This window comes from Megascapheus bottae, chromosome 3 (assembly GCF_031878675.1).
Source record: "Megascapheus bottae isolate mThoBot1 chromosome 3, mThoBot2.hap1, whole genome shotgun sequence".
Classification (NCBI taxonomy): domain Eukaryota; kingdom Metazoa; phylum Chordata; class Mammalia; order Rodentia; family Geomyidae; genus Megascapheus; species Megascapheus bottae.
The window spans coordinates 37,165,680-37,190,100 of NC_143511.1; the positions used below are offsets into that span (position 1 = coordinate 37,165,680).

Below are 24,421 nucleotides of genomic sequence, written 5' to 3' on the forward strand. Positions count from 1 at the left end.
TGTCCCTGAGCTCTTGAGCTCAAGGCTATTGCCTTACCCCCTGAGCCACAGCGCCACTTCCCACTTTCTAGTGGTTAATTGGAGATAAAAGTCTTATGGTGGGGGCTGGGAGTTTGGCCTAGTGGTAGAGTGCTTGCCTAGCATGCATGAAGACCAGGGTTTGATTCCTCAGTACCACATGCATAGAAAAAAGCCAGAAGTGGTGCTGAGGCTCAAGTGGTAGAGCTCTAGCCTTGAGAAAGTCCAAGGACAGTGCTCAGGCCCTGAGCTCAAGCCCAGGTCTGGCCAAAAAAAAAAAAAAAAAAAAAAAAAAGACTTGTGGTCTTTAGTACCTGGGCTGACTTTGAACCACAATCCTTATATTTCAGCCTCCTGAGTAGTGGGATTATAGATGTGAGCCAACACACCTGGCCCTTCTATGTTCTTCTAAACAGCAGTGAGGGCACAGCTGAGAGAGGGCACAGCTTTGTTTTGCTAAGGAAAGCCTTCAGCAATCCTAGCAGGGTTAGCCGCTGTACACAGCTGTGTACATATACCACACAATGGGTCCAGAAAGTAGCTGAACCTGGTAGAAAGTAGAAGAACCTGGTCTGTCATTCCCTTAACATATCTATCACAGGGATAAGCACTTAGGGAAACAAATGTTGAGAAATCTGTTCAATGTAGTAGCATCAATCATTGGTAGAAAACAAAATATGGCTCTTTTCTCTGATACATCCAGAATTTGGGTTTACATTTCACTAATTTTGCTGTTCTTTACTACAACTGATAAATGTTTTATTAGTCTACACAGTGAGTGGTTTTTGAAATTGTAATTTATAAGTATTCATTCACTTGAGAATTTCAAAAAGCAGGTTATTTTTTGAGTGACTATGACTGCAACTTCAATGGCCAGTTGCCATATATTATTAAGGTCCTTTTTTTTCTTCTTCTGAATCTTCCAGTAGACGTCTAGAGTTTAGCTAGAAGTTTTGGCTACGATACAAACAGTGATGGAAAACATATGAGCAGTAACAAGTTTTAATCTTGCTCCTCAGTACTAACATGGACTAATCTGTGGAAGCAGTTTATTCCAGTATCACCCAGGGTACAGCCACATCAGGGGCTGTACTGGAGGGTGTTTTCTCTTTTAAATATAACACCTTCTCATCTTTTTTCTTAAACAGTGCCTGAGAACATTTACATTGTAGCTATCTACCCTGTACTACTTTTCAAGAAAACTACTCTCTTCTGACAAGGTATGTTTTCATGTCTGGCTTAAAAATACCATTGTAAAATTACTTGATAGTTAATATTAAGGAGACATTGTTACTAATCAATGTTTGTATATAATACTATGAAGTTTAAGGCTTTACTATAGTATCTTAAGAAAATCTAAAAATCATTTAAATACAAGCTTAAAGTTATACCTCAAAATTAGTTTTATATCTTATAATAAATCTTTAAATGTACCTTTTATTTTTTACAATCAAATGAAAACTTATTAGGCTTTACTATAAATGTCAGTATAACTAATTTGAAGTTATTTAAATAGATTACCTTCCATTTTCTTTTAGGAAAATAATATTGATAATGAAGTCTGAGGCAGGACACCACAGATAAATGGAACAGTAAATATTTCTTTCAAAGTATAAAACTGATATTTGGTAATATGTTTTTATAAAACATGAATTATTCAAGTGTCAGTTTTACTTGGACATGTGAATACTTGTATTTTTTCATGATTACTTATTTATATTCAATAAAATGATATTAGGCAGATAAAATTGCAACTACATAATTCTAAGACTGAACTTTTATCAGTAATAGTTTAACTAGTTCTATATTTCATATGAAAGAGCAGGAGCTTTTCATAAAATCCATAGTTCAAAATTTAACATATCCAAAGACTTCCTTTCACAAATCCATTTTTTACTAAAATTAAATAATGCATTTGCTTTTTGTTAATAATCTAAGTGGAACATAACCCTTTTCATGTTCATCTATTCAGAGGTAGAACAGTCAAGAAGCAGTGGCACATGTTGTAATGACTGAGTCAGAGGGAACCTGAGGGGGGTTGTATTTATCTTATCTCCTCTAAAAATAGTTGTTTTGATAATTCCATTAAGAATCACTGAAGTATTGAGAGAGAGAGAGAGAGAGAGAGAGAGAGAGAGAGAGAGAGAGAGAGAGAGAGAGAGAGAGAGCGCTTAAACATTTTGATGCTTTTCATTTGTTTTTGGCATTCAACAATTAAGTGTGGTAGTGGAAAGAATGGAGGATATGCAGTCTTCTGTTACAACTAACCACTATATTAAAAATAAATATTCTGATATATGATCTGAGGCTTGAGACAAAACAGATTCACTTTACAAGAACTGTAGAAAACATCAGACAAATGGAGATGCAGAAATAGGTTTTGTTAAAGCAGCAGTTAGGTTGCTAGATGACTTGAAAAAACTGATGTAAGGGAAAATAGACAAAGAATAAAATAAGCCAGTTCTTGAATCTGCATGTGTAAAATAAGTTATTTTTAAAGAAAATGTTATTTTAAAAGGTATCACTGTCCTTAAACAAATGGTACTTGTGACTAAGTTTCCAAACACATGCTGGACTTTTAACTCACTAGTTTACGAGATTCTGCTTTGCATATATTTGCATTGAGTCTGGAATTCTTTTTTTTTCTGTGAAATATGGAGAATGTTGTAACTGAGGTCTACAATTGGTACTTGTGAACCCAACAGGAAAAGCTATTCAGTGGACCTTTAAACACAGGATTCAAAAACACAGTTGACTTATTTACCTAATATAGTATCTAACAGGAAATACCATTTCACTTAGATAAATTTTCCATTCCAAGTCTGAGGACCAGTCAAGTAGTAAGAGAGAAACTTCTACATGTTTTAGCTATACTTCAAATCATGTTATGAGCTCATGAGAAACTAGTCAGATCTACTCTCCTACTTTTTCCCAGAGGAAAGGTTGTTTATGGTCTGTAACTAGGTGATGAAAATCAGAATGAGTGAGCATAGTTGAAAGTAACATGAGTGAGGAGTGAGAAGTTCCTTCAGCTCTGCTGCCCCTAGGGAGTTTTAGATGCCCAAAGCTTCAGCCTCTTCTAGAAAGAGGGGTTGGAGAGGTATATCTCCAAGAGCTTTCTTAGCTCTGAACAGTTGCAATTTATTTGTAACAGCAGAAGCAGTAGAATAATATTCCCAAGAGTTTTCTGATTAAGAGAAACTTGAGACTCAAAAGCTTCCCATGAATAGAAATCTCTGGCAAAACTGGTCTAAATAAAAAAAAATACTGAATCTTCCAGAGAACAGGATATAAATATTTCATAAAGCTTTTAAAGATATCATAGTCTAAATGTTGCCAAAATAAATATAAGTCAGACTGAACCATTTAAATAAATTTTAAAAATATTATTTTTAATAAATCATAACACTATTTCCTGTATTCTTCCTCTTTAGTAGGAGAAAACATTGCTATATAGGGCTTCTGCCTATACATTCCAATGTTTATCAATGGATAAACAACTGCATAGCTGAAACAGGGAGAGGTTTAGGATCTATACCTGGACTCCTCAAGATTGTAGTAGAGAACCAGCAATGTCTGATGAAAAGTGTAAATGGTAAATTACCTCAGGGAATCACGGTTGATCTGACATTTCTTTGCCAGCACCAGGATAACAATGCGAAGACATATATATATATATATATATATATATATATATATATATATGTCCAAAGAACAATTGAACACAGAGAAGAATCTGCTTGAAGGCATTATTGGTCTCAATAAAAAGACTGAGCTGGGGAAGTGGCTGTGGCTTAAGGGGTAGGGTGGTATCCTTGAGCTGAAGAGCTCAAGGACAGTGCCCAGGCCCAGAGTTCAAGTCCCATGATCGACAAAAACAAACAAACAAAAAAACCCCAAAAAGACTGAGCTGGGCATGGCGGCTCACATCTGTAATCCTAACTATTCAGGAGGCTGAGATCTGAGGATCACGGTTCAAAGCCAGCCCAGGCACTAAAGACTGTGAGACTCTTATCTCCAATTAACCACTAGAAAATTGGAAGTGGGGCTGTGGCTCAGGGGACAGGCGAGGTAGCCTTGAGCTTAAGAGCTGAGGATGATAGCACAGGCCCAGAGTCCAAGCCCCACAACTAACCAAAAATTTAAGAAAAAAAAAAAAAAAGACCAAATCTGGGCCAGAGGCTCATGCCTGTAATCCTTAGTTCTAAGGAGGCTGAGATCTGAGGATCACAGTTCAAGGCCAGTCAGGGAAGGAATATCTGTAAGGCTCTTATTTCCAGTTAGCCACCAAGGTAGAAAGTGAGCTATGGCTCAAGTGACAGAATGCTAGTCAAGCACAAAAGCTCAGGGACAGCGCCCAGACCTGGAGTTCAAGCCCCAGGACCATCACACACACACATATACAGAGTTTTTTAACAGTCAGAAGTGGGCAATAGTAGACAAACAGGTCTCAAAGTCGTGTGTTTTACCCTATCAGTACTTTTATTGGAGTTATTCATGCAGAGCTGTCCAAAATGTTCTAGAACCTGCACCAACAGGCAAGAGTCTACTACATAACAGGCCCTACATTCACCAACCTTCACCATTCACTAGGGAAGTATCCAGCTACTGAGCAGACATGGCTGTCACACCAATCCCCAATTACAGTGTTCCCCAACTACAACAGATAATGCCAACTGGGAGGCATAAGTCTCAATTTCTTAGTTTCTTTATTTTATTTTATTGTCGGGGTAATGTATAGAGGGGTTACAGTTACATTTGTCAGATAGTGGGTGCATTACTTCTCACACATTGATCCCCATTCTCATGTTTTTATCCCCTCCCAATCATCTTTTCCCCCCTTCCCTTTCCTATTTAAAATAACAAATGTATCAATTTCCTATTTTCATTACCTCTAGTTTTGTGACGCTGATTTGAACTCAAGTCATTATGCTTTCTAGACAAATACTCTACCATTTGAACCACTTCAGTAGACCCCTTTTTTAGCACTGGTTGTTTTTGAGCTAGGATCTCTCTTTATGCCTGGGCTAGCGTGGACTTTGATCCTCCTATTTATGATTCTCTTAAGTCTTTGGGAATGACTGGTACACATTGCTATATCTAACCACCATGTTTCCCTTTTAGCTTGGTACAGGAGTCACACATGACCATGTACAGCCACTCATTGAGAATGCCTTACAAACTTAGTTTTTAAACAATTGGGGGGCAAAGAGGGCTTGGCAGGCCTTGAACTGCAATTTCTCAATCACTGCTTCCCAAGTATTTAGGATTATAGAGTTTAACCACTGTGCCTGACTTTTACCTCAGTTGTGATTAATGCAGGGACATTCCTTTGATACCTGTCTAAGAAAGGCAGGGACCTCGGCTGATGTCTACTGACACAGAGTGGGCTGGTTGGACAGCTGAGGCAGGCTGCAGAAGAGAGGTAGACTTCTCTGTTCTCAGAGCTGTATATCTTCTTGTTACTCTCAGCTCCAAATTCTGCTTTTCATAACTGATACCACTCCTCAGCCTGAACTTCCAGCCAAAACTGGAGGAGAGCTCACTGAAGCAACAAGACTAGAAGAAACTGTCACACCAGCATGAAGCATGCACAGGAGTAAGGCCAGCCCTCACTCCAGCTGCCAGGCCGCACAGAAAACCGAAATGTGCTCTTGGCAGCCACTCTGGTACTCTAGCACATTCCTCTTGTTACATGTTTTCTTTTCTTTCTTTCTTTTTTTTTTAAAGTTCCACAGTTCCCTTAGCTCTATATTCCAAGAATATAATGTGTTTAATAGATTTTCTGGTATAGACTGAAAAACTAAAGCCCATATAGCTCAAAGTTTCCATGAGATAACACTTGTAACAACCCACTAAAAACAAATATTCAGTAAAAGCTCATTTTCTGTGGGCCAGAAAAATGGGGCTAGGCTTCAAGAAATTGTGAATTCCAGAAACAGTTTCATAGGCAAGTATTTGTTTGACTTTTTAGGGAGTTAGGTGTCTGGGGAGCCTCTGATTATAAACACTTGTATTATTTAATGCTAAGTAAAAGGCTAAAGCAAGAACAAAACAAGTAAGATTTAGTTTAAAGATTGATACTTAAAATAGCTTTATGCTGACTATGGGCAAAGTAAGCCTGTGCCTAGCACTCAGGAGGCTGAGGCAGAAGGATTGCAGAAGTTTGAAGTTAGCCTGGCTACACAGTGAGACCCTGCCTCAAAAAAAAAAAAAAAAACAAAATGTAATTTAAAACATGTTTTTAAAACAACAATTAAAAAAAAACTATGCACAAAGACAAGCACTTCAATGTACTGCTCTTGCTAGGTATTATATATTCTATTTCATTCTTCATATGCAACATTTGTTTTCACAGATGTCTTTAATTGTATTTGTCTCTAGTAATGGTCAAGGGATCACAGGTATACTTGGTGAAGTATGGTACTTTTCAAGTTCTAGGTGTCCACATCTAGTGTTAGAGTGCCCCTACACCCAGATTCAGTGTGTCAGCCAACACTGATTTTCCTTTTGTTTCCCTCTGTTAATGCACATGATATCTGAGTGTTAGCTTTCTCAACAATCCCATATATATCTGAGAATGGCTGATTAGGAGTTCTGGTTATTTTTGAATAGAAAATATAGGAGAGAAGAGGAAGGGGGAAAGATTTGTCCCACCTCACCTATTCAACATACTGACATCATGCCATTGGTACATAGAATACTTAGAAAATGCCCTTTGAACAACTCTGGCAACCTCAAACTAAGCCAGAGATAGAATTTCCAATGATACTGTAATTGTAAGCTTCTCATTGCTAACAACAGATACGATCATGAATATCTGTGTACAGAACTGCAATGTAAGGATGCTAAAACCAACCAAGCAAACAAGAAACAACCCACAACACTGGAACTGGGGATAAGCTTTGATCTTACTAAGAACCAAAAGGCCCTGGAGACAAAATACTGAGATCAAAATAACACAGTTGGTCAAAGTTAGACAGGTAACTGAGAAGCAAATATAGAAACAAAATAATACTGAACATGAAGTCCACAGACCATTCCCAGAACTCTGTATCAGGACTTCCAAAAATGGTCAGCAGAGACACCCCACAGCAGAGACAGGATTCTGTTACTACAAGTGATTCTCACAGATTCTTTTTACCAGTGTAATCTCTCAGTCTGCACCAAGCAAGACCACACAATCATTACAATCCAAACATTCCAAACCCAATTTGCAGGCTGGTGGAATAAGAAGTGGTGTTTCTTACAAAGCTACTATGCTTCTCTAGGACCCTGCCCAGGGGGCTGTACAGCAAGTGTCACAGAAATAGTCAGGACACAAGAGACCTAACTTGTTCCATTTCAAGTTCTTTAATGACCATTTTTATTTAACATAAAGGAAGAGTCTAGGAAAATGCTGTTGACACTTCTAAAAAGTGCGTATAGATGAGAAGTTAGAGTTAGCTTTAAAATGGAATTCAGAATAAGATTATTTTATATACAATGCTTTGCTATTCTCAGATCTCTCCTGCAATCTCTTTTCTAGCACATCCAAGTATAGATAATAACAGAGATACCACATTTACTTTTATACTTGCTTTTTCATTTCACAAAAATCTGTATTCTCTTTAATACTATTTTTGGCATTACTAGGATTTGAACTCAGGGCTCTGTGCTTGCTCAGCTGGCCTACAACTTCAGCATGCTTTCTCTTTCTTTTTTTTTTTTCTATGTATGTGGTACCGAGGAATCTAACCCGGGTCTTCGTGCATGCTAGGCAAGCACTCTACCACTAGGCCAAACTCCCGGACCTCAGCATGCTTTCATACCAGCTTTTTTTCTGGTTGTTTTGGAAATGGAGTCTCTAGGACTCCCCACCCCCCAAGTGGCCTTGAGATCCTTCAGATCTCAAGCTCCTGAGAAGCTAGAGTGACAGGTGTAAACCACTGTGCACAGGTTCAATATTTTATATTTTTAACATTGCTGCAAGCATTTGTATATTCCCAATTTGGCCAGTGCTGATCAGCAACACAGGGGACAAATATTCATGTCACCATTTAGATTTGTGGAGTATATTAGGTAATTCAAAGTTATTACTATGTTCATAACGAATGACAAGATTTTCCAACTCTCTTTTAGAGATTATCAAAAGCTGGGTGCTAGTGGCTCATGCCTAATAATCCTAGCTACAGAAGGCTGAGATCTGAGGATCTTGGTTCAAAGCCTGGCCAGGCAGCAAAGATTGTAAAACTCATCTCCAATTAATCACCAAAAGCCAGGAAAGGAGGTGTAACTCAAATAATAGAGTGCTAGTCTTGAACAAAAAGTACAGGGACAATGCACAGGCCACGAGTTCAAGCTCCAGAACTAGCAATAACAAGAACAAAAAAAAACCAAGACACATCATTTATAAGTGTGTGTGTGTGTGTGTGTGTGTGTCTTTTTTAGGTTGTCATGGGACTTGAACTCGGCATGGGCTTTGTCTCTGAGCTCTTCAGCTCAAGGCTACCACCCTACCCTTGAGCCAAGCCCCACTTCCCATTTTCTAATGGTTAATTGGAGATAAGAGTCTCGGGTCCTTTTGTGCCTGGACTGGCTTTGAACGTTGATTCTCAGATCTCAGCCTCCTGAGTAGCTAAGATTACAGGCGTGAGCCATTGCCTGGCACTACTTATTCTTAAATCCTGAAAAAAAGTCTACCTGGAGGTGTTAAAGTTGATCTGACACACGATACAGGCTGCAAGAAGCTTCTTTATTCTCCTGGTTCTGCTCCCTTTTTCCTCCTTACTCCGGGTATATATGAACAAGCCCACCAATAGGAATAGGCCACCTCAAACACTCCACCAATCATCTCCTGCCACCCACAGTCCATGCACCTGGCACTCGCTCCATCACGCAGTAAAATGGAGAACAGCCCGCTTCCGCACATGCACAGCGCAGGCTTCCGCTAAGCAGTAGGGGCGCATGGGCAGCCACGCCTGATTGCTTCAGACCCCCATTCCAGGAAGTGAAGGTATGGCCACCAGGTCCGTGTGCCGCTTCCCACACTGACTGGCTACCATTTTCTCTTACACAGCCATTACTGGCCCCCAGGCAATACAGGCCCAGCAGGCTGTTAGGTGGAGGCTGTGGAGCTCTATGCTCTGGCAGTGAGCAGATGTCCTACCACCAGGACTGAAGCTTGTCAATTAGCATTCCTAGAACCCATCTATTTGGGGGTAATTCCATGGTTTTAATTTCTAAAATTTTCTTAAAATTTACAGTGCTCACAGATGACAGTTAAGAAACTAATAGGCAAATAAACCTGCGAGACTATTAGAATCTTAAGATTCTAATATTAGAATCTTTTCTTGTTTGTATCTGAGAGTTTTGTGAAAATAACACAACTATGGGGGGTGTGGGGGGGGGAGGGAAATGGGTACCAAGACATGTGAAAGGGTATCAATGTATGTGAATTAATGCACCTTCTATCTGGCAAATATCATGTAACCCTTTTACTAATTACAATAAAAAAATAAAATTAAAAAAAAAAAGAAAATAACACAACTAGAAACAACCCAATTCCCATAAAACCAACCAACCAACCAGATAGACAGAACTCAGTGCAGGAATGAATAAAATAGAGCAGTCTGAATGTCAGATGGCTTACATCAGGTTTTAGACAACGGAATAGATTAGAAGAAAATAAAGATTTAAATGACACTGGAAAAAGTTACCAAAGATGAGAGTGAGGCTGGCAAGTGTACAATCAGTTGAGGAAAACTTTCATCTGTTGTCTCTGGGGCACTGAGAATGTTCCTCAGATGTTAGACCACAGGAGAAATGATGAACTACTTCTAAAACATTCATTTTCTAATGATAGTATTTCTCATTTATAAAAATTAAGTTTAAAAACATCATTAACAGTTGTATCACCAATTGGGTAAATTTGTGTTGGATGTTTTAATTACTTTGCTTCTTTGTGCTTGTAAGTATACTAATTGTGAATTTTTATATTTGCTTTTTTATCCCACAAAATATGTATTTCATCTTCTACAATATTTTTGGCACTACTAAGGTTGAACTCATGGCTTCCTGCTTGCTCAGTTGGCTTTCTACTATTTGTGCCATGCCTTCAGCCTAGCTGATCTTGACTGGTTGTGTTCCAGATCTTACTTACTTGAGTATCTATGGTTACAAGTGTGAGCCACTGGTACCTAGCATACACATACATATACATACACACACACACACACACACACACACACACACACACACACACACACACACACACACACACACGTAGTGATCATAGGGCTTGAACGTGACTTGGACACTGTCCCTGAGCTCTTCAGCTCAAGGCCACCACACTATTCCTGGACCTGGGCACTGTCCCTGAGCTCTTCAGCTCAAGGTTACCGCCTTACCCTTGAGTCATGTTTTATTTTATATTATTTTTATTTTTATTGCCAGTCTGGGGCTTGAACCCAGGGCCTGAGCACTGTCCTTGAGCTTTCTTTAGGCTAAAGCTCTACCACTAGAGCAACAGCACCATTTCCAGCTTTTCTATGTATGTAGTACAGAGGAATCGAACCAGGGTCTTTGTGCATGCTAGGCAAGCTCTCTATCACTAGGCCAAACTCCCGACCTATATGTCATATTTTAAAACATTATTTGAACATTATATGAGGGGTGGGGATGGGGGGGGAAATGGGGACCAAGACATGTGAAAGGGTATCAATGTATGGGAATTAATGCGCCATCTACCTGGCAAATATCATGTAACCCTTCTATTAATTACAATAAAAAATATATGAAAAAAACATTATTTGAAGCATTTGATGGACTCCAAAATATTTCCTGAAACAAATTCTATTCTATGTCATTCCCATTAGTGAACAGAATTGTTTATTTTTTCTATGATCAAAAATTCTGTGAGCATGTCTGTGTACTTTAGAATTATTTCCTAAAACTAGATTTTAAAAGAATTACTAAAGCTCCTGAATTACAAAATTGCTTTCTTTTTTTCTCTTTTGCTGGTCTTGGGGCTTGAACTCAGGGCCTGGGCAAGTTCCCTGAGCTTCTTTTTGCTTAATGCTAGTACTCTACCAGGAGCCACAGTAATAAGTCTGGCTTTTTCTGGGTAGTTTACTGAAGATATGAATCTCATGGACTTTTCTGTCAGGGCTCACTTTGAACCATGGTCCTCAGATCTCAGCCCCTGAGTAGCCAGGATTACAGGTATGAGGCACTGGTGCATGGCTTATTCCATAAAATTTTAATAGATTTATTCTCACATTACCTAGCATGGATAAAAATGCCATTTTATCATATTCTTGCCAGCACTGATAAATTAATACACAAAGAAGTATATATCTATTTAAACTCTAACGCAATAATTTATGTCTACTTAATCCTGAATCAGACTTCTATAAAAGACAGCATGAAGGAATATGTGCTCCTACTGCTCTTGGCTGTTTGCTCTGCCAAACCCTTCTTCAGCCCTTCACACGTGACATTGAAGAATATGATGCTCAAGGACATGGAAGATGCAGATGATGACGATGATGATGATGATGACAATGATAACTCTCTTTTTCCAACCAAAGAGCCAATAAACCCCTTTTTCCCATTTGATCTGTTTCCAACATGTCCATTTGGATGCCAATGCTACTCACGAGTTGTGCATTGTTCTGATCTAGGTAAGAATATAAATCCACTTCTTTTTGAAGAACCATACTATTCTGGCAAAATCAAAAGGACAGAAAAAAAGACAGGCACTTACTCTGTTTGTTGTTGTCATCAGTTATGGGGCTTGAACTCTGGACCTGAGTGCTGTCCCTGAGCTGGGAGGCTCTACCATTGGAGCCACAGTGCCACTTCGGTTTTCTGGTGGTTAACTGGAGATAAGAGTCTCTTGAACTTTTGTGCCTGGGCTGGCTTTGAACTGGGATCCTCAGATCTCAGCCTCCTAAGTAGCTAGGATTAAAGGCGAAAGCCACTGAATCAGCAGTTGCTCATTTTCGTCATTCCAGCAACTTGAGAGGATGAGGTTATTGGGATTGTGGCTCATGATCAGCATCTACTTGTTATGTTAATTTTCTTGATTAAGATTTTTTGTTTGTTTTGGGTCATGGAGCTTGAACTCTGGATCTGAACCATATTCCTGAGCTCTTTGGTTCAAGGCTATCTAGTGCTCTACCACTTAAGCCGCAGCACCACTTCCAGAATTTTCTGTATATGGGTACCAAAGAATAGAACCCAGGGCTTCCAGCATGCTAGGCAAACACTCTACCACTAGGTCAAACTCCCAGCCCCATCTAGATTCATTTTTTTTTATTGCTGTGACAGAATACTTGACATAAAAAACTTATGGGAGGAAGGATTTATTTTGCCTATTGGTTTCAGATGTTTAAGTCACTCCTTACAGAGAGGAGGTAGGAGAGTGGCTCACCTCATTGTAAGCAGAAAGAGAAAAGGGAGGTGGAGAAGAGAGAAATGCAGAGAGGTAAGAGATGAGAGGGGGGGGAGGGAGGTGGGAAGGGAAGGAGAGGGAGAAAGCAATGGAGGAGGGGGAGAGAGAGAGAAAGGGAGGGAGGGGAGAGAGGGGAGGGGAGAGAGGGGGGAGAGAGGGAAGGAGGGAGGGAGAAAGGGAGGGAGAGAGGGAAGGAGGGAGGGAGGAAGGGAGGGAGGGAGGAAGGGAGGGAGGGAGGAAGGGAGGGAGAGAGAGGGAAAGGGAGAGAGGGGAAGAGAGAGGGAGAGGGGAAGAGAGAGGGAGAGGGGAAGAGAGGAGAAGAGGGGAAGAGGGGGAGAGGGGAAGAGAGGGGGAAAGGGAGGGAAAGGGATACAGGGGGAGAGAGAGGGAGAGAGAGGGAGAGGGGGGAGGAAGACAGACAGAGACAGAGACAGACAGACAGATGTCTACATTAGCTAGTGTTCTCCTTTATCCCAGTTTATTCTACCCAGGCTCATAATAAGACTGTGCAACCCATATTTTGGGGTGATTCTTTCCCACTCAGCTAATCTTTTTTGGGGTGATTCTTTCCCACTCAGCTAATCTTTTCTGGAAACACTGTCACAGACACACCCAAAATTGTGCTTTACTAATCTTCTAGCTACATCTCAATTCAATCAAGATTAACTGCCATACTTTACTTTTTATTATTGGGGGGGTAGGGTACAGGTGAGGTGTTACTGTGGTTTGAACTGAGGGCCTCAGATTTGCTAGGCACTCTACCACATGCCCCCAGACCATTTGTGTCTTGGTTACTTGTGTGTTTACACATGCATGTGCACAAGATGGTATAGAGGCTTGAACTGGGAGGCTTGAGTGCTGTTCCTTAGCCTTTTCGCTCAAACCTGGACACCACTTGAGCCACTGCTCCTCTTCTGACTTTTTACTGGTTAACTGGAGATGGGTCTCGAACTTTACTACTTGAGAAGCTAGGATTACAGGCATGAACTCATTACCTTGGTTTTTTCTGAGGTAGGCTTCAGTTTATATTCAGGCTGGCCTGGGCTATGATTCTCCCACTTAAGCTGCTCATATGTCACTAATGAGAGGTGTACATTGCTTTGCCTAGCTGGGAGAACAGGTGTGCATTACCATACCTAGCCATTGATTGAGATGGAACCTTGTCAACTTTTATACCAGCTGGCCTAGAAGCACAATAGCCTAATCTCTTGCCTCCCAAGTGACTAGGATTATAGACTTAAGCCATCATGCCCAGTACTTTAATATTTCTTACAAAAGAACACTCAAGAGCACATTCCACATGCTGCTCAGTCCAAGGATCAAGAGGATGCTCATCAAGAGTTGTACTCAGCTATTTCCAAAAGAGGGGATACTGGTCACTGTGGAAGCCAAAGTAGGCCACAGCTTCCATTCATGCAGACCACTCTGAGTCCATCTGAAGTTGGCAGACAAACCTCACTTCCCCTCATAGCATGATCAAGAAAATGTCTGTAGGGGCCGGGAGTTTAGCCTAGTGGTAGAGTGCTTTCCTAGCATGCATGAAGGCTGGGGTTCGATTCCTCAGTACCACATACGTAGAAAAAAGCCAGAAATGGTGCTGAGGCTCAAGTGGTAGAGCTCTAGCTTTTAGAAAAAAAACCCAAGGACAATGCTCAGGCCCTGAGTTTAAGCCCAGGACGGGCAAGAAAAAAAAATAAGTCTGTACATTTACTTACTTGCTCACTCTTCCTTTCTCAAACAAAATAAAACATCCTTCAGAGCCTCAACTTCACTAGGGAAAAGGGAGGTAGTTTGAGAAACATCAGTGTTACAAGAAGGATCCTTCTTGCAAAACTCCAGCTTCTATTAAGACTTTCTCTTTATTGTCCAAGACGAAAATAATCTCTTACTTTCATAAAGATGAAATGAATCTATCTCAGTAAACAAAATAAACTCTACATTGTTATCTCATCAATGTAGATAGCAATCTTTCTCTTTCTTACATAAGGTTAAATATCTTAAAAATATTTTTAAGTAGCTAGGCACCAGTAGCTCACACCTATAATCTTAACTACTCTGGAGACTGACACCTGAGGATCATGCCCAAAGCCACCCTAGGCAAGGAGAGTCTATGATACGCTTATCTCCAATTACCCATCAGGAAACCGAAAGTGGTGCTGTGGCTTAAAGTGGTTTTAAAAAATATGTCTTTCTTTAAAAAATATTTTTCAGGGCTGGGAATTTGGCCGAGTGATTAAAGTGCTTGCCTAGCATGCATGAAGACCTGGGTTCGATTCCTCGGTACCACATACATAGAAAAAAAAAGCTGGAAGTGGTGCTGAGGCTCAAGTGGTAGCACTGTCCAAGGACAGTGCTCAGGCCCTGCACTCAAGCCCAGGACTGGCAAAAATAAATAAATAAATAAAATAAATAAAAATAAAAAAAATATTTTTCACTGATCTCATCTTCAGCATCAATGTTTAATACTGATAACATATTTATTTCAGGTTTGACCTCAGTCCCAAGCAACATTCCATTTGATACTCGAATGATCGACCTTCAAAACAATAAAATTAAGGAAATCAAAGAAAATGATTTTAAAGGACTCACTTCACTTTATGTAAGAACACATGCTCATATTTTGAAATATTTAAGTGAAAATACTATTACTGAAATGATTAATTATACAGAATTAATAAAGAAGTCTTAGTTTTCTGTGAAGTATGATTAACATCCCTGTATTTATCACGGTTCTAGCCAATTGAAAATTATAGCTTTAATTCAATTACTAGTTTAATTTGACTGATGTTTATTGAACAACAATAGCCACATAAATGGCAGTGGGCTGAATTGTTATTTAATTCTTAAGACTAATATTTTGAGCCATCCTGTTTACTTAGTACAATACTGAGTTTGGAGGGAGAGCCTAATTTTGCACTGTGACTGTTTGAGATTATTACCCTCTGCCCTCAGTACTACTCTTGATTTGTCAAGGCTGGCATGGACTAGGATGACTCTGTACTATTTGGGGTGGCCAGGCAGGACTACCTCTTCTGGATCATTTCCCTCACACTCCAAGCTGCGTCAGAGAAAAAAAAAAAAAACTTATCACCTGTCATTTCTATGTATAATAAACACTAATGGGACAAGAAAGAAAACATAACCACTTAGCTCGGTGCTGGCGGCTCTTACCTTCAATCCTAGGTATGCAGGAGCCGATATCTGAGGATTACAGTTTGAAGCCAGCCCAGGGAATTCATGAGACTCATCTCTAATTAACCATTAGAAAACTGCAAGTGGAGCTGTGGCTCAAAATGGTAGAGTACGCCGGGAGTTTGGCCTAGTGGTTAAAGTGCTTGCCTAGCATGCATGAAGACCCGGGTTCGATTCCTCGGTACCACATACATAGAAAAAAGCCAGAAGTGGTGCTGAGGCTCAAGTGGTAGAGCTCTAGCCTTGAGAAAGTCCAAGGACAGTGCTCAGGCCCTGAGCTCAAGCCCAGGACTGGCAAAATAAAAAAAAAAAATGGTAGCGTACAAGTCTTGAGCCAGAAAGCTCAGGAATAGTGTCTAGGCCTATAGGATGCAGTGCAAAAAAGATGGCCTTTGACAGCTCCTTCCAAATCATGACAACAACAGTAATCTTCCTACCTTAGCCTTCCAAATAGCTTTGATAATAGGCATGTGCCACAACTCCAGGCTATAAAGCAATTTTAAAAATACATGCTTTATTAAGACATACAAATGTATTGACTGCTACACAATACTTAATTATATCTCCTTATGTGGTACCTATCTTACAGGAGAAATCAAATTATTTTAGATATTCTGTGAATGTCAATCATGCTTTACCTGTGTGTCTTACAGGGGCTCTCACGCAGAGGAGGATATGTGAGATCCTAAATGTTTTCAGACCAATCCACCACTTCTCACCACTATCACGGATAGGCTCATCATGACTTACTGTCCTTTTCCTACCCACTACACTTGTCTTCTGTCCCAGTACATAACTATGTGCTTGTGATGACTCCCTGGCTGTGATTGCCAGCAAAAGTTATATAAAAGCCAACACTAGAAGTGCAGCTGATCTGGCATTACTATGCCAGCCCATCAAATTCAGGCATTGTTGGCTCCATATTTTACAGTGCTGAATAAAAACTTTTAACCTAGTTTTACTATTTATCGTTTTTATGCAGTTCTCTTAACCAGAAAACAATTTAACAGAACAAACAAGCCCTTAACTAAATTACTAGAGCTTTTAGTTGTAGGGTGATCCCAGGCAAGTCACTTTTCTTTATTGTGCCTATTTCTACTAAATTGTCCTCACAGAGTCAAGTAGGTGTTCATAAGCCATCTTATGACCCCTTAAGTTTGGCCTCATTTTCAGTGTAACTAATGGAAAAGTGAATATATTCTTAATTGGCACCATACATTCAGAAAGGAAATCTATTTTTTCAGGTGGCAACAAGACTGTTTTCCTTCTTCTAGACTTAATCTTTCTCAGGTGAAACCATTAACAGAATGCCTATCTGGAAGACAGTGACAAGAGAGAAAAGAACTAAGAGTAAAATGAGTAAATGTGCTGGTAAAGAAAGTTTATTGGGCAACCTAAGTATTATGGGAAAACAATGTAGTATCTATACAGTATGTATCATGTTATAAAATAAAGGGAGAAGGCTATAGATAGGAAGTTTAGAAAAGGAGTGAGTCTCAAGCTGGTCTTCGAGAGAATCAGATAGTCTGGATTATTAAGGAGTGATATAAAGGTCCTGAACTTAACATCATGCTTTTTTTTGTCATCAGAAATTCTTTATGTGTATTTTGGCAGTGGAGAATTGAGAGCTATGCCATTCTGAAAATAAAATGGCTATCAGGAAAACCTATAAGCTTTGGTCTTGAAATTCCCACATGGCAGAATCTCATGGAAATGGCTGATGACACAATAGCCATAATGTGCAGCTTCAGATTTGTCATGATGATACTACAACACAGTTGCTTTAGTCCAATGCCTTCATTTTCTGGGGTTAAATCACCTCTTAGAGCCCTAAGAACTGGAAGAAACAGCAAACATCACAGTTGAAGCCTTTGACAGAGAAAAACATGCAAAATGTTATTTTCTCTATACAAAAAATAATTTTAGAGTACTGTTGAGCACTTTCACACAAGTGAATAGAGGCTGAAGCGTCAAACTTTTAAATGTCTATTTACTCAAAGATTTTTAAAAAACTGAATTTGTATTTAAACCAAAGGCATATTATCTATCCTGAAAGCTTTGCACTATTCCAACTAAGTAGTGTTTTTTTTCAATAACAGGTAGCAGCAGTACCAGTATCACTTGAGATATTTACCTCAGTGTAAATATATTTTAAGCTTACTCTGGGTTGGGAAATTTTTTGTGGTTGACTAGTATACAAATGATAGAAATCATGTTAATTTCCATTAATAGTTACTGTAGAATTATCAGTAAATCAAACCCACTCACTAATACTATGTAACTTTTTATGCTTTATTCAGGCTCTGATTCTCAACAACAACAAGCTAACAAAGATTCACCCCAAAACTTTTCTAACCACAAAGAAGTTGCGAAGACTGTATTTATCCCACAATCAACTAAGTGAAATACCACTTAATCTTCCCAAATCATTAGCAGAACTCAGAATTCACGATAATAAAGTAAAGAAAATACAAAAGGACACATTCAAAGGAATGAATGCTTTACATGTCTTGGGTAAGTTTTCCAAATGAACAAGACATCGGGAAATTGTCATTAAGATGTGAACATAGAAGACTTCGTTATCATTAACAAAGTGTGTATGTGTTGTGTTAGTCCTGAGTCTTGAACTTAAGTCCTAGGCACTGTTGGTGAGCTTTTTAGCTCAAGACAAACATTCTACCACTTGAGCCACAGCATCATTTCTTTTTTGGTGGTTAATTGGAACTAAGAGTTTCAGTGAGCTTTTTTCCTAGGCTGGTCTTGAACCATTATCACCAGATCTTAGGCTCTGGAGTAGATGAGATTACAGGCATGGGTCACCAATTCCTGGCTTCATCAGTAAGTTTTCTGGTAATTTCTTAAGTAGCTTTTTTCCTACCTATAGTGGTTCTGGACTGCCACACTACTATTCAGACATGCCTCTAGCCACATAATTCATTTTTTAATCCAATAATCCTCACCTAGACAAACCATTTATAAACCAATTAAAATGTGAAACAAGCCCAGGGCTGGTGGCTCACATCTGTAATCCAAAGTACTCTGGAGGCTGAGACCTAAGGATCACAGTATGAAGCTAATCCAGGCAGGAAAGTCCATGAAACTGTTATCTCCAATTAACTAACAAAAAATCTGGAAATGGAATTGAAGCTTAAGTGGTAAAGTGCTACCCTGAGAAACAAAGCTCAGGGACAGATCCAGGCTCCAAGTTTAAGCCCCAGGATTAGTATACACACTAAAAAAAGTGAAACAGAATTTATGGTACTTAAAAAAAGGTTTTGTGATACTTTCTCTTTAAGAATATCCTTTAAAATATCTAGATATGGTTTCTGCTTTATGTATTAGACTCTAGGAATAAATATTCAGTATTTATACTTAAAGATAGCATTTTTATTCTTTGTATACATGACCCAACTGTTATGTTCTGATATTATGTGGAATGCAAACCGAAATTTTAGTTATCTGGTTTAAATTACTGATTCATGAATTTTTTGTTGTATAATATAAACATCATTTTAGTTTACTTTTTGTGGTATTGAATTTGAATTCAGGGCCTCATGCTGGCTAGGCTATCACTCATCCACTTGAGCCTCACTTCCAGCATATTTTTTTTGGGGGGGGGGGGGAGGCTATTTTCAATAGTCTCTTAAAACCTCTTGTATAGGCCAGTCTTAATCTGCAATTCTTTTGGTCTCTGCCTCCTCCAATAGTCAGGACTACAGTCATGAGTGACTGGTGCCCAGTTATTCCATTTTACTTCTAACCGTGCTGTTTGTTCAGAATATCCATTCAAAATTCTCAAGAAGAAGCCAGGTGCTATAATCCCAGCTGCTCAGGAGGCTGAGATCTGAGGATTGCAGCTCAAAGCCAGCCTGGACACTAAAGACCTGAGACTCTTATCTCCACAATTAATCATTAAAAACAGAAAGTGGGACTGTGACTCAAGGGGTAGAGTGGTAGCCTTGAACTGAAGAACTCAGGGACAATGCCCAGGCCCAGGGGTAGGGCAGCAGCCTTGAGCTGAAGAGCTTAGGGACAGCGCTCAGGCCCAGAGTTCAAGCCCTATGACACCCCCACACACACACACAAATCCCAAGAAGATTCATGTTCATTTACTCACTAATTCTACCTGGTACCTGCCATTTTTGCCAATTAGTCTCTTACTGGTATTTCCTCAGTTATATTTCTGTCAATTACATAATTTCAAATTGACTTACGATTTTTTTAACAGTTTAGGAAGAAAATAAAATGGAAAATATATCTATTGAGATGTTTAAAGAGTTCTAATTTTAAAAAGTGCATGTGGTATTTCAAAGGAATAATAAAGTATATTTTTCTCACAAAAATGGAAAATACAAAAATCTTGAATTATAATGCTAACCATATCATTTTTCTGATGCAATATTACAACAAAACACTATGCTTGTGTTTAGAGAGGAGTGAAATGTTATTTAGTAATTCAAAACAAAGAAAACAGAACATGTTACACATTCTTATTATAAAATACAAAGCAGGGGCCAGGAGTTTGGCTTAGTGGTAGAATGCTTGCCTCGCATGCAGGAAGACCAGGGTTCAATTCCTCGGTACCACATACATAGAAAAAAGCCAGAAGTGGTGCTGAGGCTCAAGTGGTAGAGCTCTAGCCTTGAGAAAGTCCAAGGACAGTGCTCAGGCCCTGAGCTCAAGCCCAGGATTGGCAAAAAAAAAAAAAAAAAATACAAAGCAGATTTTTTTCCCCTAAGGCTGACAGGAGAGCTGATTGAAATCAACACCCAAAATGACAGTGAGTGTGAACAATAAAGCTCACATTTCCCAGGTTATGTCTTTCCATTAGGAGTTTCCTTTACATACAACCTATGTATGCCAACTCATGTCATTTTTCCCAACAGAAATGAGTGCAAACCCTCTTGAAAATAATGGGATAGAGCCAGGAGCATTTGAAGGGGTGACAGTATTCCACATCAGAATCGCTGAAGCAAAACTAACCTCAATTCCTAAAGGTTTGTATTTACTTTTCAATGACCATTAAATGTAGTGTTATAAAATTTAATAGTATGCATTGTCAAAACCTACTTCAATCAAAAATCATTGTGCTAAAAGTATAGTCGAGTTAGTGTGTGTGTTTTGATCAGTCCTGGGGCTTGAACTGAGGGCCTGGACACTGTCCCTGAGCTTTCTCAAGGATAGTACTCTAATACTTGAGCCACAGCACCACTTTGAGCTTTTTCTATGTATGTGGTATCAAAGAATCGAACCCAGGACTTTGTGCATGCTAGGCAAGCACTCTACCATTAGGCTACACTCCCAGCCCCCAAATTATCTTCTCAGGTTATGAGAATTAACATTAAGAAGCAGTGAGGTTTTAATTTTCCTTCTCTTATCTGACATCCTGTCATTCTGTGAAACACAAAGTGGAGAATTCTGTAGGGAAAGAAAGGAGAAAGCTGCATAAGAACATATTGTTTTCTTCAGCTGTTGTGCTACAGTTGAAGTGGAGCCCATGAGGCTAGATATGGGCAGGCCTGGCCCTGGCAGAAATGGATATCCTACAAGGGGCTCTGTTCCAGCATCTTCCCGAAAACACAACAAGGTTTGAGAAGAATATCTGGAATATAAGTGACAATATCCTTTACATCTAAGATACTATCCTATATTATTTACTTCACATTTGGGATCTGCAGCAAGTACCTCAAAGTCTGGTGCTCCTCCACATTGCTAGATGACCAGTTTTCTAAGCTATTCTTCCCAAGTTCATTCCCTGATGAATAGTTGGGTATGACCGCCTTTCTTGGAACTCATGCTGAAAATCTTGCTTTCCTTGTTCCTGACAAAGGTTTTCTTTGTTGATGACTACTGGGGTCAGAAATAACTCATATACTAACATATTTTTCAATTTCATACAGATATCTTTCAGAATCTTATCAGTACAAAAAGCAGTCTTCTTTATCACTCACCTGACCCAGAGACTAAGATTAACAGAATTAAGTCAAACCAAGTTGGTATTATTAAATCAAGCAGTGGTCTTGCACTTAAGAGTGCATTTGTTCAAAGTATCATCTGAAGTAGAAGAAAGAAGACAAATTTTCTACCCAGGAAGAAAGAGTTTAATCCAGAATCACACAAGTATAAAACTACCTTCATTCAGCTTTGAGGAAGGTGGCTGTAAGACATGAAAATAATGACAAAAAATTCCAGCATTGCCCAGAAGATGGAGTTAGGTGAAGAAGTGAAGGAAGAGGAGGAGTCAAGGCAATATCTGCAGCAGAGGAGGAGGGAGCTGTAGGTTAGGATAGGTAGAGCCCCTTGTGTTTATGTTCAGCTTGGGACCCAGGCTACAGGCCTGGCCATTCTTTACCCTCCAGACTTGCAGTTTTTCCAACACTGCAAAATGTCCTAAGATTCTAATTTCTAGCATTTTGTGGGCTTAACATCTGAAGATTCTTTCAGAAACTAAGGAACATTATGTCTGTAGGAAATTAAATTGGAATAAAATCTTCCAGTTTACATAACTACTCTTTCCACGTATCTCTGATATTCAGAAGGCAGGAATTAAAAAAATTCCATTCACTAAAATGTGGTGGCCAAATTCACAATTCCATCACACTATAACTTGTGGCAGAAGGAAATGCCAGACCTCCCAGAAGTCCTTTCCAGGAATATTTTACAGAGTAGAGTGAGAAAGGTCTTTTTCTTATTAATCTGAGAAATTCTACTGAATGATCACACTGGGTAGGGAGATACCTGTTTGCAATGGAAATAGATGTTCTAGTACAAAAACATGCTAGTAACTGTCAGTAGTTTCTGAATGATCCACCAGAATCACAACTCTGCTTACTCCTATCTTAAGAGGCCAGGCTCCATTCTTCTCTTGGTTACCTATCCTCCCCATGTCCTGTGGGGCATAGGGACCACTCAAGTTCTTTAACCCCTCTCTTGAGCGCTCCCTATTCCCCAACTTCCTACTATCTATTCTAGAACTGGCTGGCCCAGGACACCATCTACTCTGCTATTAAGTCATTGCAAGTATATCAGTTATTTAGCTAGAATAGTGAGTACAAACAAACTAAACCTTTGTCTTACCTAATGGAGGGACCATATCATTTCATAAATATTATTAAGCTCAATTAATCAGAAGTTCAAGAAACCAGAACCCTCTTCATTTAGAAGTATTTTCTTGCTTTCTAATTTATTTGCTTCAAGTTAATGTTGAAATGAAATTCAGCCCTATAAAGACTATTGATATTCAAAAAAATTTCAATTCCATGTAGCCTTTATCACAAATATAGGAAAGAAATGTTTCAGTAAAATATGAAAAAAAGGCTTTCCCCATTGGGCTTTCAAAAACATTTGGTTGACAAATATCATAAATTTGCTTGACTCTTCTAGCCAGCCTCTGTCATGCCAGTTTCAATTCAAGAGACAAGGGCTAGAAGCAAGAAATACCAATGTGAGATAAGAAAAGATCAAACCTGGGGCCAGGAGTTTGGCCTAGTGGTAGAGCACTGGCCTATTGGTAGAGTGCTTGCCTAGCATGCACAAAGATCGGAGTTCAATTCCTAGGTTCATATACATAGAAAAAAAAAGCCGGAAGTGGTGCGGTGGCTCAAGTAGTAGAGCACTGGCCTTGAGGAAAGCCCAAAGACAGCGCTCAGGCCCTGAGTTCAAGCCCCAGGACAAGCAAAGAAAGAAACAAAGAAACAAAGAAACAAAGAAAGAGAGAGAAAGAAAAAGAAAAAAAAAAGACCAAACCTGGGGCTGAGAGTGTGGCCTAGTATAGTAGAGTGCTCGCCTAGCATGCACGGAGCCCTGGGTTTGATTCCTATGTACCACATTCACAGAAAAAGCCAGAAGTGATACTGTGGCTCTAGTGATGGAGTGCTAGCCTTAAGAAAATTCAAGGACAGTGCCCACGCCCTGAGTTCAAGCCCTAGGAGTGGCAAAGAAAGCAAGGAAGGGAGGAAGGAAAGGAGAGGGTTGGAGGGAAAGAGAGAGAAAGACAGACAGAAAGCAGGAAACTACAAATGTACTCCTTAGTTTGTAAGAATACTGGGACTACTGAGAGAATAAATGCTAAAATGGCTATACTCAACAAAGAGAATATTTGTAGTTTTATATTGCTTTTAAAAACAAACCCCTTAACTTATTGCCTCTGGACAATATCCTAAGTATACTAATTCATTATTTGAAAGAATCAATTTTTCTTTCCCCTTTTCTGTAAAAATTATCCTACAAAGTAGCTAGTTGATGAAGGAAAATTAGAAAAGTCTAGCAAGTTCGTAAAGAATGACAAAATCATGCAGTCACCAAAGCCAAATATGGCAGTGTATAACTGTAATCTCAGCTACTTGGGAAGCTAAGGCAGGGAGATGACCTATACCCAGTAACTCATAGTCAGCCTGTGGATCATAATGAAACGCAGGGCAAAAAGTCACCATTTTGCAATTCACAATGAATTTATGGATCAAGAAAGTAACCTTGAATGAGTAACAAAAATCAGGCGAATGATGATCTACCTGAATCTGATTGCATCATTGGATCCAAGAGCCAGGTCATAGAAATAAGAGGGTTTTTATAAGGGGGGTAATGTCATATAGGAGCCATCAGCCAAATCAGAAAACAGTGTCTCAAATTAGTATCTGAATCTAGTGAATACCAGGAAGAAAAGGAAAGAGTATGTTATCAAAGAAGAGAGGTATTTTTATTCTTTGCAGCACTGGGATTGAAACCAAGGTCTTGATAAGCAAGCTTTTCACCACTTGAGTCCTTTTATTATTTTTG

The 24,421-nt window shown here is 39.3% G+C and overlaps 2 protein-coding genes across 2 annotated transcripts in view; one reads left to right on the plus strand and one right to left on the minus strand.

Moving 5' to 3' along the window:
* Nucleotides 1-24,421, minus strand: part of Cenpp (centromere protein P) — a 182,849-nt gene that overhangs the window by 80,861 nt on the left and 77,567 nt on the right. The window lies entirely within an intron of this gene.
* Nucleotides 1,022-24,421, plus strand: part of Aspn (asporin) — a 29,916-nt gene continuing 6,516 nt past the window's right edge. The window contains exons 1-5 of the mRNA XM_090329925.1: nt 1,022-1,238; nt 11,394-11,681; nt 14,941-15,053; nt 17,947-18,160; nt 20,533-20,643. Of these exons, the coding sequence (XP_090186051.1) occupies nt 11,423-11,681; nt 14,941-15,053; nt 17,947-18,160; nt 20,533-20,643 (697 nt within the window). The 5' untranslated portion in view covers nt 1,022-1,238; nt 11,394-11,422. The remainder of the gene's footprint in view (nt 1,239-11,393; nt 11,682-14,940; nt 15,054-17,946; nt 18,161-20,532; nt 20,644-24,421) is intronic.